The sequence below is a fragment of the Nanorana parkeri genome, unplaced genomic scaffold (genome assembly GCF_000935625.1).
Source record: "Nanorana parkeri isolate BGI_ZX_2015 unplaced genomic scaffold, ASM93562v1 scaffold1173, whole genome shotgun sequence".
In the NCBI taxonomy this organism is placed as follows: Eukaryota; Metazoa; Chordata; class Amphibia; order Anura; family Dicroglossidae; genus Nanorana; species Nanorana parkeri.
The window spans coordinates 10,468-23,943 of NW_017307441.1; the positions used below are offsets into that span (position 1 = coordinate 10,468).

A 13,476-nucleotide genomic window follows, 5' to 3' on the forward strand; every position below is an offset into this window, starting at 1 on the left:
CTATACACAAGCCAAAGAAAATCCTCTGGTGAACATTAAATGGTAGACAACAGTACACATCACATTGTCTACTGGTACTGGTTTGTTTATTCAATGGTTAGTCCAACATACATTGACCAAAATGTTATCCATAGAGCTGAAAGGACCCATGAAGTGGAATGGTGAAAATAGAACGTATGGCTCTCAAGGTTCTATGGTCCATAGAGCAAACCATGTCACATATACAGTGAACCCTGTATGACTGCTTCCAATGCTTAGCAAGAAAAAAAAAAACATGATTTATTAATGTAATCCTAAATTTTATGAAAAGCACTAACATTTTTACAAACAGAGCCACATATTTTTGCAAATGAGTTTATACTTAAAATGTCCATTTGAATAAGTGAGCTGTTCTTGTTGAGCAATCAAAGAAATGATGTCTGAATTCATAGTGAACAACTTAGTTCGTTTATCAGGTTTCCCATCCAGCCAATTTGTCTTTTTTGTTTGCAGTTTTGATTGTTATTCCTTACTGCTGCTTTTCTGTGATGACTCCGTGCCCTCTATTACTTCATGCCACTTGTTTCATTTGGACAAAGGTAGATGGTAATTATAGCATCCAGAGCCCACTGTTCTAAACATGTAATATTCAAGCTAATACTCAAGCTATTTACCTGCTTGCTAGTAGTTTAGCTTTAACACCCACTTTATAACATTTCAAAAAGTACACTGGCCTGACCTACAGTATATAAATATTGAAAGGATTAAGAGTTGGTTATATCATCACAATGCATATATTTGACTTGTAGTGGACTGTTTTTAAAATGTTTAATGCAGTTCAAAGTTATTAGAGCTTTTATTTTCTACACGACCCGATACCTTTCACATGAGATGTCCACACCTGATGTATGCAAATATTTTCATACACAGAAAGATCAGTAATGGTAATTTTTCCTATAGCTATACAACTTTCTGCATGTAGGAAAATCCCAAAATAATTGTGCTCTGGCTTTCACTCGTTATGAGTCTGTTTGGTAAGTGCGACGACTGTCCCCAATCAGCTGCGTTTTCTCGCTAGCGTTTGTTGGCTGCATCACAATTGGAGTATATCCATCTAAAACACAAACAGATAATATTTAAAATATTTTAGCTTGAAAACATATGACATATTTGATGAAAGTTTGTCTTTTCAGTCCTCTATACACTAGCTTACATTTTAATTAGAGCACTAAAATCTCATGTAAGCTTTAGCAAGTTAATTTTAATTAAAATAGTTTTAATTCTTTTAATTCTTTGTCACTTATTAAAAAAATGTCTGGTGACCCTAACATGAAGGTTCTTGTTTAGGCACTTCCTGTTATGAGCTAACAACTGTCGCACAATTGTGCTCCTTTGTAGCCAGCCTGTCACAGGCACCCTTGGTGGAAACTATAGGCTTCTGTACTGACACATGTTGCACACCATAGTCCACCATTGTCAGTCTCTTCATGTGAGTAAAGATAAGAGACACGGGTGATGGAACAGGCACGATTTAGTTCTCTTCTTATAATTTGAGCCCTTTTTTGCTGTTTTAATGTGACTACAGTGCTGTTTAAGGGCTTGTTCACATCATCTCCTGACCAGATCTGGATGCATTTCTGCATACGTGGTCATGTGTATTTTTAATGTGCTTTTGCCATGTTTTTTGATGTGTTATGCCCTTAAGCTAGCCTCACACATTAAAATCTAATTGTAACAACTACTGTAGGTATTGTGAGGGCCCACCTGATTGGATTTATATTGACTGAATGATTATGGTAGCCCTCACACACTCAGTCATCCTTTGTGAATAACAACAGTGCTTGTCAAACATACCTCCAGTAAGGACACAAATCTGCTAATGGCAGACTGAAAGCTGATCACCTGGCAGTAACCCAGCACCCTGGTTAACAACTGATGAGCAAAGAGTTGCTAGCCACAGCAAGCACTCATAGCAGGGAAATCTGCTGGACACCTTTTCACTGCCAGTTCTCAGAGTGTTAATGTTGCTTTAACACCTAAATTCTTGCTGAAAACACCTGTTGTCTGTACGCAGAAGGGGTTGTTGTTTCTCTGGAATACAATTGGGGTTAAGTTACGTAACCAGTTTAGATGCAAATAGTGTATCTACAGAAGATTCATCATTTCATTCTAAAGGTTTCTTCATTACTGCTGTTATTCTCTGTGCTTATGCAAGTACGTTATCCTAGTGGCAAAGCTGGCACATGAGATGGTAGTATAATTACTTTTCCTTTACTATTATTGTTCTGCGAAATGACATTTCAGTATTGCATACATATATTTTTTATGACGCACCACAATGAAGTCAAATCCCAAAGAGATACATTTCAAAAGGCTTTCATAACAAATATGTGGAATAATTTAGTGAATTATTTTCTATATATAGGTTACTTTCTTTTCTCATTTCCATCACAATCCCACTGGCTTCATTTTGTAGATATTTTTTTACTCTTCTTTTGCTGTGATGTCATTGAAAAATTGTATTCTTATTTAGCTGGTGGCATATATGACTGTCCAGGTTAATACATAATATAAACTGTCAATTGAGTGGACAGTATCAGAAATGTTTCAGCCCCATAATGCAAAATACTATGAGGCAATAGACACAATTGTTTGCAATTCAAAGCATAAGCATCTATTACATTATGGAGATTGGATGGATCTTAAGTATGCAAATACAGACATCAAGTTTGCTTATGACATATCAAGCTTAGGAGTAGTCAGATTTGTGTTTTCCTCATTAAAGGGGCAAGAATGAACCCTATACATAACATTTGTTTAAATGTGTTTTTGAGATGGCATAGAAAATTAACGAATGCGTGTTATTCCATTTACATTTTAACCTATATAACCTCACTAAAGAGCTAAAAGGGCAGACTCCATTTGTCCAAATAATATTGCTCACCTTATATAGTGACTGAGTTACACCTAATATTGTACTCTAGCTCATATGCTTAGTTTAGCAGTGTGTGAAAGCTAAGATCTGATAAAAGAGGTGAGGCTCACCTTGAAACAAGGTGTGAGTTCTATATAAATCTTTTTCTTACAAAGAACTTGCTGAAGAGTCTGTCTTGGCTACAGTAACTGCTTATGTTTATTAAGATCTAATGGGAATCTGATTATAACTGTGTAAAGCTGGTCTTTCACCTATAGATTGTTTGCAGATTTTCTATGGTCAGATGGAAAAAGTGCAACAGATTCCTCCATCTACGCTAAACTGGGGATGGAGGAATCTCCTACTGGGCCAAGTATCTTGCCAGTCGGCCCCGCTGGCTCTCAAAACACATGAACAATGCCTGCATCCAATCCGATTGTTCAGGTATTGGAGATTCCTCCATCCACACAATTTAGCATAAATGGAAGAATCTGTTGCACTTTTTCCATCTGAGCATAGAAAATCTGCAGAAAATCTATAGGTGTATGGCCAGCTTTAGGCAGCCACTATATGGTGAGTGTTATTCATTTGGGTGAATAGAATCTGCTCTTTTTGCTGAAGGAAAAACATTCACACATGGTCTCCTCTAATTTCTTTTTTTGCACAACTTATACCCGTCGGATCCACTTTGGACTAAGGAACGACCTGTGTATCACATACAGGCCAAAATATGGACTACGTTGCGTGCCTATCCTATCTGGAAACAACTCCCTTGTAATTTTCAAATATGGCATTTGTGAATATACATATGAATCTATAACATGCAATATAAGCAGGGCTGTCCCTATAATGAGGCAGCCTGAGATGGTTGCTTAAGGTGGAATCAGATTGGGTCACTTTGGAGGGGTGTTAGGAGTGAGGGGGGCAGCAGGGGGATGACCAGAGAATCCCAGGTTGCTAAGAGCTCTTAGCAACCTGGGACGTAATGTAGAGCTTCTTGCCAGCTCACTGATGTCACTGGTTGCCAGGAGCTAAGTGGGATGCTCTGGCTGGCATCTCACCTAGGTCCTGGCAACCAGTGATATCAGTGAGCTGGGAGAGACACTGGACAGGGCCACTGGACCCAGGGGTAGCGCCAACAGCCCTCCCACCTGGTAACAAGGATCCACTGACAGAACTCTCCCCCCTTCCCCGGGAACAAACATCCACCACCAGCACATACCCTCCGCCCCAGTAATGAACATCCACCACCAGCACCCCAAAACCTCCTCTCCACACAAAATAAAAGAATGCTCTTATTGTTCATGCAACACCTGCTGCACCAAGTTTGACTGAAGTTCCTGCCTTATCTGACACCCAGCAATAACTTTGAGAACAGGGATATCTCATATCTGCAAGGTCCTCCTGTCTCTGGCCAAAGTTTTAACATTTAACTCATTTATTGGGTTTTTTCTTCAGTAAAAAAAGTTACCACTGTCTCTTGCTTTTGGCTTGGTGTTCAATGACTTACTTCATTAACATTTAATTCCTCTCCTAGAGACTTTGTTTTGACCTATGAAGAAACAATCTTGCCAATACACTCACAGGCATGAGAGTCCGTGACACATATGGGTGACTTTATTACATTAGCCACATTTCATGAACACCTTCAAGGCATTTGGCTGCTTCAGATAAATGGATCTGTTTCAAAAACGATACAGTAACAGACTCAATATGTCAATGATAGCAAATTCGATCTTTAAGAGGAAAAGGTATAGATCAGTTAAAAAAAACCTCATGAAAACTATTAATATATTGTCTTATATCACCACCAAAGAGTGAAGGCATGACAAGTTTTATGGAGGGTTTTTTAGAACAAAATACTTCCTCCACCCATTAAAACAGTGAAAACACATACAAAAAAACCTAGCTGTATATATATTATTATGAATAACAATAATAATAGTGTTCACTGGATAGTCAATCGGAAAGCAAACTATGGCGCATATGGCAGGGAACCAGGTTCAGGTCTAACTGGAAGACTTTGGTCATTAACAGCAATAGACTATTAGACTGACAAACAATTAAACTGATAACTTTATCTTAGGGCAGATCTTTTGTCACAATGCAAGCCACTTGTAGAAAAATTAACAATGTTTTACTTAAAGTAGGACATCCTTCTCATATTCCATACACAACCTCCATTATGTATAGCTGATGGCACTGCAATTGCCAAACTGTCTTACTGCAGTAAGCACTAGACAACCACTGAACACAAATGAGACAATGGACTGACCTCCTGGGACACCTGATTTAGCTCCCAGTCAAACATTTTGGGATATGATTGTCAGAGCCATTGTTTTCAATAAAATCATGCTCAAAACATGAAATAATTAACTGTCCACATGAAGTAACATTCCTTTTGTATTCTATGTTATCACACTATATAAATACCAATGGACACCCTATCTCATAAGTCTCACATAATAAAATTGTTTAAAATAAGATATCAGCTTGATATAAATAATGTTATCAGTGTGAGTTAACAATTTAAAAACTTCTGTTTGGGTTGTAATTATGTTTATACATGGGTTAAGCCATATTTGTGTATTACACATGAAGGTTCTGCTTTCTGCTTGATACAAAGTGATAGTTAGCCTTTTCACAATGCTAGTTTAAGAATCGGCCAGCTTCAGAAAAACAATACACAATAAACTGACAAAATAAATTAAAGGCAAACATCAATAATAATTTGAAATAGGTATTCACTGAAAATACACTATACTAATGGAATAGCTTATCTAGGTATCACCTTTACAAAATCTACATCTGATCTCTTTAGGTGTAACTATATCATTTTCTTAGACAAGCTTCAAAAACAACTAACTCACTTTTGCTAAATTTGAGTTATCCTGGTCCAATGGTTTCATTGTTTTTAAAAAGCTGCTTCTTCCCCAGATAATAAACCTGTTTTGTACCATACCTGTTCCAGTACACCACTCTTATTTTACCAAATTCACTTTAATGGTCGAAGCATTTAGGAGTTAGAGGTATAGGATTTGTAAACATCCAAGTTACTGTTATGCTGTGCTATTAGTTTATTTTAAACATTGGACCAACCTACCACTGGGAAGCTTTGGAAATAATTGGAGAGCTCCTCTGTTTCTTGGAATGACCTGTATATGTACAGTATCTCATGGATTGTTCCCTGGATTGACTTGCTCCTCAGGCCATTCTCCCCCTCCCTGTTATAACCTCTCTTACAGCCTGGAAGCCTCTACTACAGAAGAAAATGTGACTGCCCAACCTCTATACTTCCCTATTCAACTATCTGTACTGGTTGTCCTCATCCACACTTTTCCACCCAAACTTGGTGAACCAATGGTATTACTTACTTGATAGATCTATACATAAAATATACTATACCATCCCTTTAAGACATCTAAAGACCCATATACACCACCTGATTCCATGTCTGTTCTGATCTGTTCCTCAAGGTCTTCCGGCGACACATAGTGCTCATAATCTTCTCCAGCTGATGGTTTTGGTCTGCATTTTCCAAAACAACAATTACAGCAACAGCAAAGGCAGCAGCAGAAGTAGCAACCAGTCAGAAGTCCACATATCGCAAACAATCCCTAGACAGATTGAACAAATTGCAAAATGTAATCAGAAAACATTGCACTGAATGTTAATGCATATATTTTCTTAAAATACCAACCAGTGTGGCTAAGTTTGCTTTGGTGTCATTTGTGAGCCAGCCCCCACTCTGTTTTAGTGCAAATGGTAACTCTTCAATTGAGAATCAGGCTCACTTTTGGATGTTCACCATTGTATATTATGCATGTTGTGGCATACAGTATGCCTGACATCTAGTGGTAGATTAGTGTCACAGCAACTTGTTTATTTTTGTACATTTGGTATCTTCCTCTGTTTCTCCCTCCTGTTTAGTGTTAGTTAGTTCAGTTCTAGTTAGTCCCTCCCTATCTTCTCCATGTTCCCTCAGTTTAGTTCTAGCCTTGTTAGCAGACACTAGTCTGAGAAAATCATTGTCTTTCTAGACTTTAAAAGATTAAAAAAACCTCCCCTGTCCTACATTTTGAGAAGTAAAACTGTGTGATGGATTAAACTTAAGTGACTTATTACTAGAGTTAAGCTGTCTGTGGTTTGTGCTAATCCAGAAGATGACCATACTGCCCAGACAGGTCAAGATATAATGGAGGCATGTCAATGTAGGTAGGTTTATTTATTACTTGTAATAAATAAATAAAATAAGATTCATTTGGGGAACAATATTTCTGGATGTGTAATGACAAAAAACAGGTCATCCACATATCCTGCTACTTTATGTTCAATGTGCACAAAACGTAGGCCTGAGATATTTGGATTGGTTCTGATATGGCATAAGAATGGTTCTAGGGACAGTATGTAGATCAGTGGACAGCCCTGCCTAGTCTCATTCCTCGAATCAAAATAGTCAGAGGTTATGTCATTGATTTTGACCATCGCTGTCAAGTGGGAATAAATGGCATCTATGGAGTGTCCTATGTTGGTCCCAAAGAATGGCCGGAATCGTGCTCATCTCTACTAGCTTATGGCATTTAAGTCTCTTTTGGTAGGATGGCATATTACTTCCGATTTAAATATAATTGTCCTGTCACTCCCACTAGTATAGGGAATAAAGGATCCAGATTTTTTTTTTCTTCTGGGAGCTTTCAACAAAAGGTTCAAGGTTTACTGTCAAACTCATACCATGATCTTCTGGCCCTGAGTTGTTGAGCTTTTACGTTAAACAACAGAAGATCATATAACTGTTATCCCTTCCACTTTAAATCTAACTACACTGATTAGGGTATTGTCTTTAAGTTTTTGCCTTTCAAGTTCATATATTTGTTTTATTGAATATACAATCTTTGCCATGAAAAAGGGGAGTTGTCTCACTCCTGGAGATACACAGCTCTAGTAGTTACCCTTTTGTAAGTGGTTCGTCTACCATATCCGTAACCAAAAAGCAGTATAAAAAGAAAACGGGGTTGGATCCACCTTAGAGTATGGGTGGTCCGAAGGGTTAACCAAGGAAGGGACGAACCGTGTGAAATGGTATAGAAAATTATTTTATTTAAATAGAAAAATGAATAAATACAGCCAAAGACTTGAGAACTGGGAGGGATGAAATCTCCATTCCTGGGTCCATGGTTTAGTAGGGGCCAGAACCTAATGATTGCACACCTGTGCATAGCCCTTATGGAAATGGTGCTGGCTAGTGTTCTGGGCTCCAGCTGGGAAGAGGAACAGAGGTGTTCAGGAGTCAGGAGGACTCCACCCAGACGTCAGAGGGGAGCCAGGTGGCTGTGTGTGCTGGAGGCACCTCGTAGACAGCCGAGGAGACAGAGAGCCAGTGACACATGAGGGATGTGTTTGAGTGCCCACGAGGGGAGAGGTCAGGAAGGTCGGTGACCCTAGGACCGCTACGACACACTGCTGAGAGAGCAGAGTGAGGGCTCATAAGTGAATCTACTGAGCCATATAAAAGGAACTGTCTTATGTTGCTGCTGATGCAAGATATATTTCTGTTTGCCCTAAATAAACTGCATTTGATTTGACTTACCTGGACTACAGTGGAGTGTCCTTGTTCTCTTTGTCCCAGTGTCCCAGTTCTCTTTGAAATCTCCCAGTTCCAGGATCCCATACCAAATCCAGGTTTTCTGGAGAGAACTGCAAAGCCAGTTCTTTCCCAGCAAAATCATTTGTTTCCTGGAACTGCTCAGTCTCTCTGGCTAAGAGTCCTGGGTTACTACAACCCCCAGTTCTACTGTGGGATTGCCACACAATACCACAGTGGATAACAAGCACACCAGCACGCATTATACAAGCAAATCAGCGGCTCTACAGCCGACAGACCGTTTGTATGTAAATAGCCATCGCTGGCTGTTTACAATTTAAGCAATGTTCACCCTCGCGTACACCACCCAGCGGCGTGCATGAGTGGGACAGAGTGAGGACATCTTACAAATACCCACGCACATCCAAGAAGCTCCCGGACAGCTGTTTAATTACAACGGCTGGCCGAGAAGCGGTTAAACTGGCATGAGCTGCAAATTTGGTTAGGATATCAAAGCAGGAAAATAAATGTTTCCACTAAAGAAAATGTACTTGAATTTGGGCCATAGAAATGTTACTTATTTACCCTTCTCCACATGTTCCTGATGATCCTTAATCTTTTCTCTGGAATTAACAAGTCTTTCTCATTAATATAACAATTTGGTAGTGTGTTTGTTAATCCTAAGGAGCCATGCTGGGTTGGTTACTGAGTATTAGAGTAAGTTGTGTGTGGGAGGGTATAGGGTAGAGAAAGGAGTGAGAGAAGAGTAAAACGTGTGGGGGTGTGGAGAGAAGGAAAAGATAGAAAGAAAGTTAGTTAATTTTAGATGTTGATGATTGTCTGTGTTAGTTTTTTCCTCGAGTTGACCAGTTAATAAGAGGCACACTGTTCCAGAGGGAGTGCCCTCAGTGGACTTGCATATATGGATGAGGATGCTTGTGACTTAGGACAAGCACGCAGTATGTTGCATATTAACACAAATCAGCTATATAAACCAATTTAAAGTTAACTATCATGACATGTGCAAACACATAAAAACCACAAACCAGACAATTGCAGAGCTTAACCAAAGAAATCACAGTGAGTCTCTTCCAGGTATGCCCTAGGGCCCACTTAGAAAAAAAATAATCCGGGCTCAGTCCAGACACCTTTCAGACCATTAGGCAGAACAAGAAGATGGAGATAAGCCCTGGCCAGTTGAGAAAAATATGACTTCCGGATGTATCCACTCTATATAGAGTAAAGTTCATGAAGCTTGTCAAATATATAACCTGAATTATTCCCCATTATGGCCAGATCACTGGTTAGTTCGAACTCTGTAGAGGAAGGACTTTCAGCCCCCAATCACACCTCAATGTTTTGTCACGCGACAAAAGTCTCAACACAAGAAATCCCATCCATATCAATGTCCCCTATTCACCCCTGAGTATTTTGTCACAAGCTGTAAAACGCCTGTGGCTGAAAAAAGTACACGAGCTTCTTTTGGGTGGTTTAAAGCTCGTTTGGCCCCATAGACTTCAATTAAAATGCCTGGAAAAGCCCGACACATGGGTTTTGCACATTCTGTGCAATTTTTGCACATTTTAACGTGCGTTTTTCCATTGACTGCAATATCTTTCAATCTGCCAAAATGAGCAAAAATGTGCAAGACAACTAGACAAAATCGCACTCAGAAACGCAAAAATGCTGATGCCTAGTTGTGAATGCAGGCTTAGTCTCACCACTACTCAGGTGTTCTTTCCCTTTCCATAAGTCAAGCTTAGAGAGAGAAATATGCACCTGAGTGGGTTTCAACCATAGGGATATAGTAAAAGACAAAGGGTGATAAAAGGTTCACCGTCACTAAATGATAGCAAGACTTAGAGGCAAAAAAAATAGTATAACCCATTGGTGAGTGGGGGAAGTCTATGCTTTATGAGAGATATGTAAAGATTTGTGGATGTGGTTCTTGTTGAAATTGGGACTGGAGCCTGACTTGAGGGCTGGGCCCGACTGGGGGGGAGGGGGAGATCTGATGCGGTGTTCTCTCTCTAGCTCCTCTAAGTCTTTTTTTTTTTTTTTCTTCTGACTTCTGTTTCCGTTGTCGCCTTTCTTTTCTTGCCTATTCTGAGCGGCATTCTGCTGCCTATCCTCAGTTTGTTAGACAGTTGGTGAATGAAGATTCTCACTAACTGCCTTAAAGTTGTATTGGTTAAAAAAAACAAAAAAAACGCATAAGGTATTGCTGAGACCCCACACTCTATGCTAGAGATTACTATTGCATTATGTAATTCTTAAAGCCAATGATGTATACTTGCCGTGACTGTACTTGCGGATGATTCCGCCTATTTTGTATTTGGCTGTATTTTGTGGGGCGTGCTTCGCATGCCTTTATAAATAAAGAATTTGAAAAAAAAAAGAAATTGGGACTGGAGTTTCTGCAGAGTAAACCAATCTGGAACATCCACTGATTCTATTTCCAGAAAGTCATATAGACCCGGGAGTTGAGCAGGTGTCTAAAGTATATATGATCAGCTCCCTTTTCTGATCAAGATGTGAAAAGGGTGGTCCCATCCATACTATTTTATGCAGTCCAAAAGCAGTCTGACTTGTCTACGCATGTATAAGATGTAGTGAGATAGGACAAACAGATTGTGTATTATTGCAGTGTAAAGTCTCATTTACTTATTTCCTCCTGTTGAGGGTAAAATGTGCTCTGCAGAGTATGTCTTGCGCCATCGCGATCGGCCCTTTGCCCTGCAACCCTGTGAACCTGGTCCAATTCTAGGTGCACAGATGGGTCTCTGTCTAAAACAGTAACCAGTATGATTAAAACTGGAGTTTTTAGGTTTTAGGCCTTATGTGGCCTCCAGGATGTCATGTTATCTAATAATTTTTCTATGGCTTCTAATTTTCCCATTGTCCACTTTAAGGTGGAGCAATGAAAGCTGGTGAAACTGTGTAAAATGTGAGGATTCTAGGTCCATCATTCTGTCTTCTAGAGCAGACAGCTGTTACCTTATAAGCTAGGAGTGCTATCCTTTGGTGCACGGGCGCCTTGTTGATTGCACGGGCGTCACTTGTTGGTAGAAGGGTTACAAGTAGGGATGTCCCGATACCGCTGCTAGTACCGGTATCGGGGCCGATACAGTGCATTTTCAGGAGTACTTGTACTCCTGAAAATGCCCCTATGCATAGATCAGATACCGGCCCTTTAAAAAATGTTTAACTAGCTTCGGCCATTGACCCCCTTAGCCCCTCCCCCGAAATACCTCTCCACCAAACGCAGTCTTCCTCTCCGCTCTGACCTCTCCGGACGTAAGTGTGACAGCATGGCGGGCGGTAAGTGTTATGTGTGGACAAGCTCTTCTCCCCGCTGGTGCTGGCTGCAGAGCTCTCTGTCCCTTTCACAGACCCCTGTAGCCATCACGAGAAGGCAGAAGAGACTACAGCTGTGAAATCCCCCGCTGCCCCCCTGTACCTTAGCTGCTGCTCCTCCATCCTTCCGTGTCCCCTCCTTTTCAATTTGATGAAACTGTTTGCTTTTGGTGATATATCACAATTTTTGAGATGTCCGTGCTCCTTATGTGTAATGCTGTCAACTTGCATTCTTTCATTGAGAGGGAAAACATCTGAGTATGTCTGGTGAGGGCCTTATTAAACACATAAGGAGCATGGACAGCTGACACTGAGATATATCACCAAAAGCAAACCGTTTCATCAAGTGGAAAAGGAATGGACACTTGTAACAATAGCCAGCCTGCTATTGGATATTTTAAATTGCAATAGCCAATAGCAGGCTGGCTATTGTACCCGCCCCCATGGCCTGCTGTCTATCAGCAGAGAGGACCTGATTGAGAACTTTGTCTTCAGTTCACTCCTTTGCTGATTGACAGCAGGCAGTGGGCGGGTACAATAGCCAGCCTGCTATTGGCTATTGCAATTTAAAATATCCAATAGCAGGCTGGCTATTGCTCAATTCGGGACGGCTTATACTCGAGTATATACGGTATGTCAATATTGCTCAGGAGAAAAAGGTGTAATAAACATAAATGAGTTTACCTTTGCCCACCAACTAGATAACATGAAATATGCATTGACATTCTCTTCTCCAAACTGTTCTGCAACATACAAGCCCAGGGAGCCATACTTGTCATAGATATTTCTCTTGGATATGTCAGACAGTATAGAATGAGCATTATTGATCTCCTTGAATGTGTCCGCTGCTTCAGGATTGTCTGGATTTTTGTCCGGATGATGCTTCAAAGCCAGTTTCCTTTATGATAAAGAAAAAGAATACAAGTGAGTTGAAGGGGCTCTCTTATTTACCAGCACATTCGTGGTAAACATTGCTACAGTCACACAAGGCTATTATGGGCGGGTATTCCTGCCGCAAACACTTACAGATTCTTGCAGCAGGAATCCCAGGTGTGTCTGTACAGATGCAGCCGATGCGCCCATTTTAATAGGCAAACTGTCTGCGTCCAGGGACAATCATCTATCCTGAACTGCAGGTAATCAATGCAAGTACGATTACATGCGGACTGCCACTTACAGATACAGCTGCTGTCAGCCTGTCATTAACTTGAACAGACACAGCAGCCATATTTGTATGGACACTCCTGGTATTCTTGCTGCAAAAATCCTTAGGTTCTTGCCTGCAGTCTAAAGCCCTGTGTAAATGGGGCCTTAAACAGAATATCTGCACATTCTGAGGAATGCAGCTCACTAATGATATATGAAGAATGGGACTATTTATAAAGTAGTAAATGTGGCAATTACCAAACATTCACTACAGGCAAATCAATCACTCTAATTTAACACACATGAACAAAGAACATACACCTACATTGAATGTTTGGTGACTGTCAAGTTCACTACTTTCTAAATATTCCCCTAGGGTCCCATTCACACGTAGGATTTTGTAGCTGAAAGCGCCACAACACTCAAGCAGAGGATTTTAATTTGTTTTTTTAATTGCCCCTGTTCACATGGGAGCGCTCTGCCCTTGTAACCAAAGGCC

General features: G+C 40.2%; 1 protein-coding gene across 1 annotated transcript in view; it reads right to left on the bottom strand.

Annotated features, from left to right (window-relative positions):
• Nucleotides 1-998: 998 nt before the first annotated feature.
• LOC108796810 (dnaJ homolog subfamily C member 5B-like) overlaps nucleotides 999-13,476 on the bottom strand; it is a 39,486-nt gene continuing 27,008 nt past the window's right edge. The window contains exons 2-4 of the mRNA XM_018568340.1: nucleotides 12,516-12,729; nucleotides 6,336-6,510; nucleotides 999-1,093 (exon numbers count right to left, since the gene is read on the bottom strand). Of these exons, the coding sequence (XP_018423842.1) occupies nucleotides 999-1,093; nucleotides 6,336-6,510; nucleotides 12,516-12,729 (484 nt within the window). The remainder of the gene's footprint in view (nucleotides 1,094-6,335; nucleotides 6,511-12,515; nucleotides 12,730-13,476) is intronic.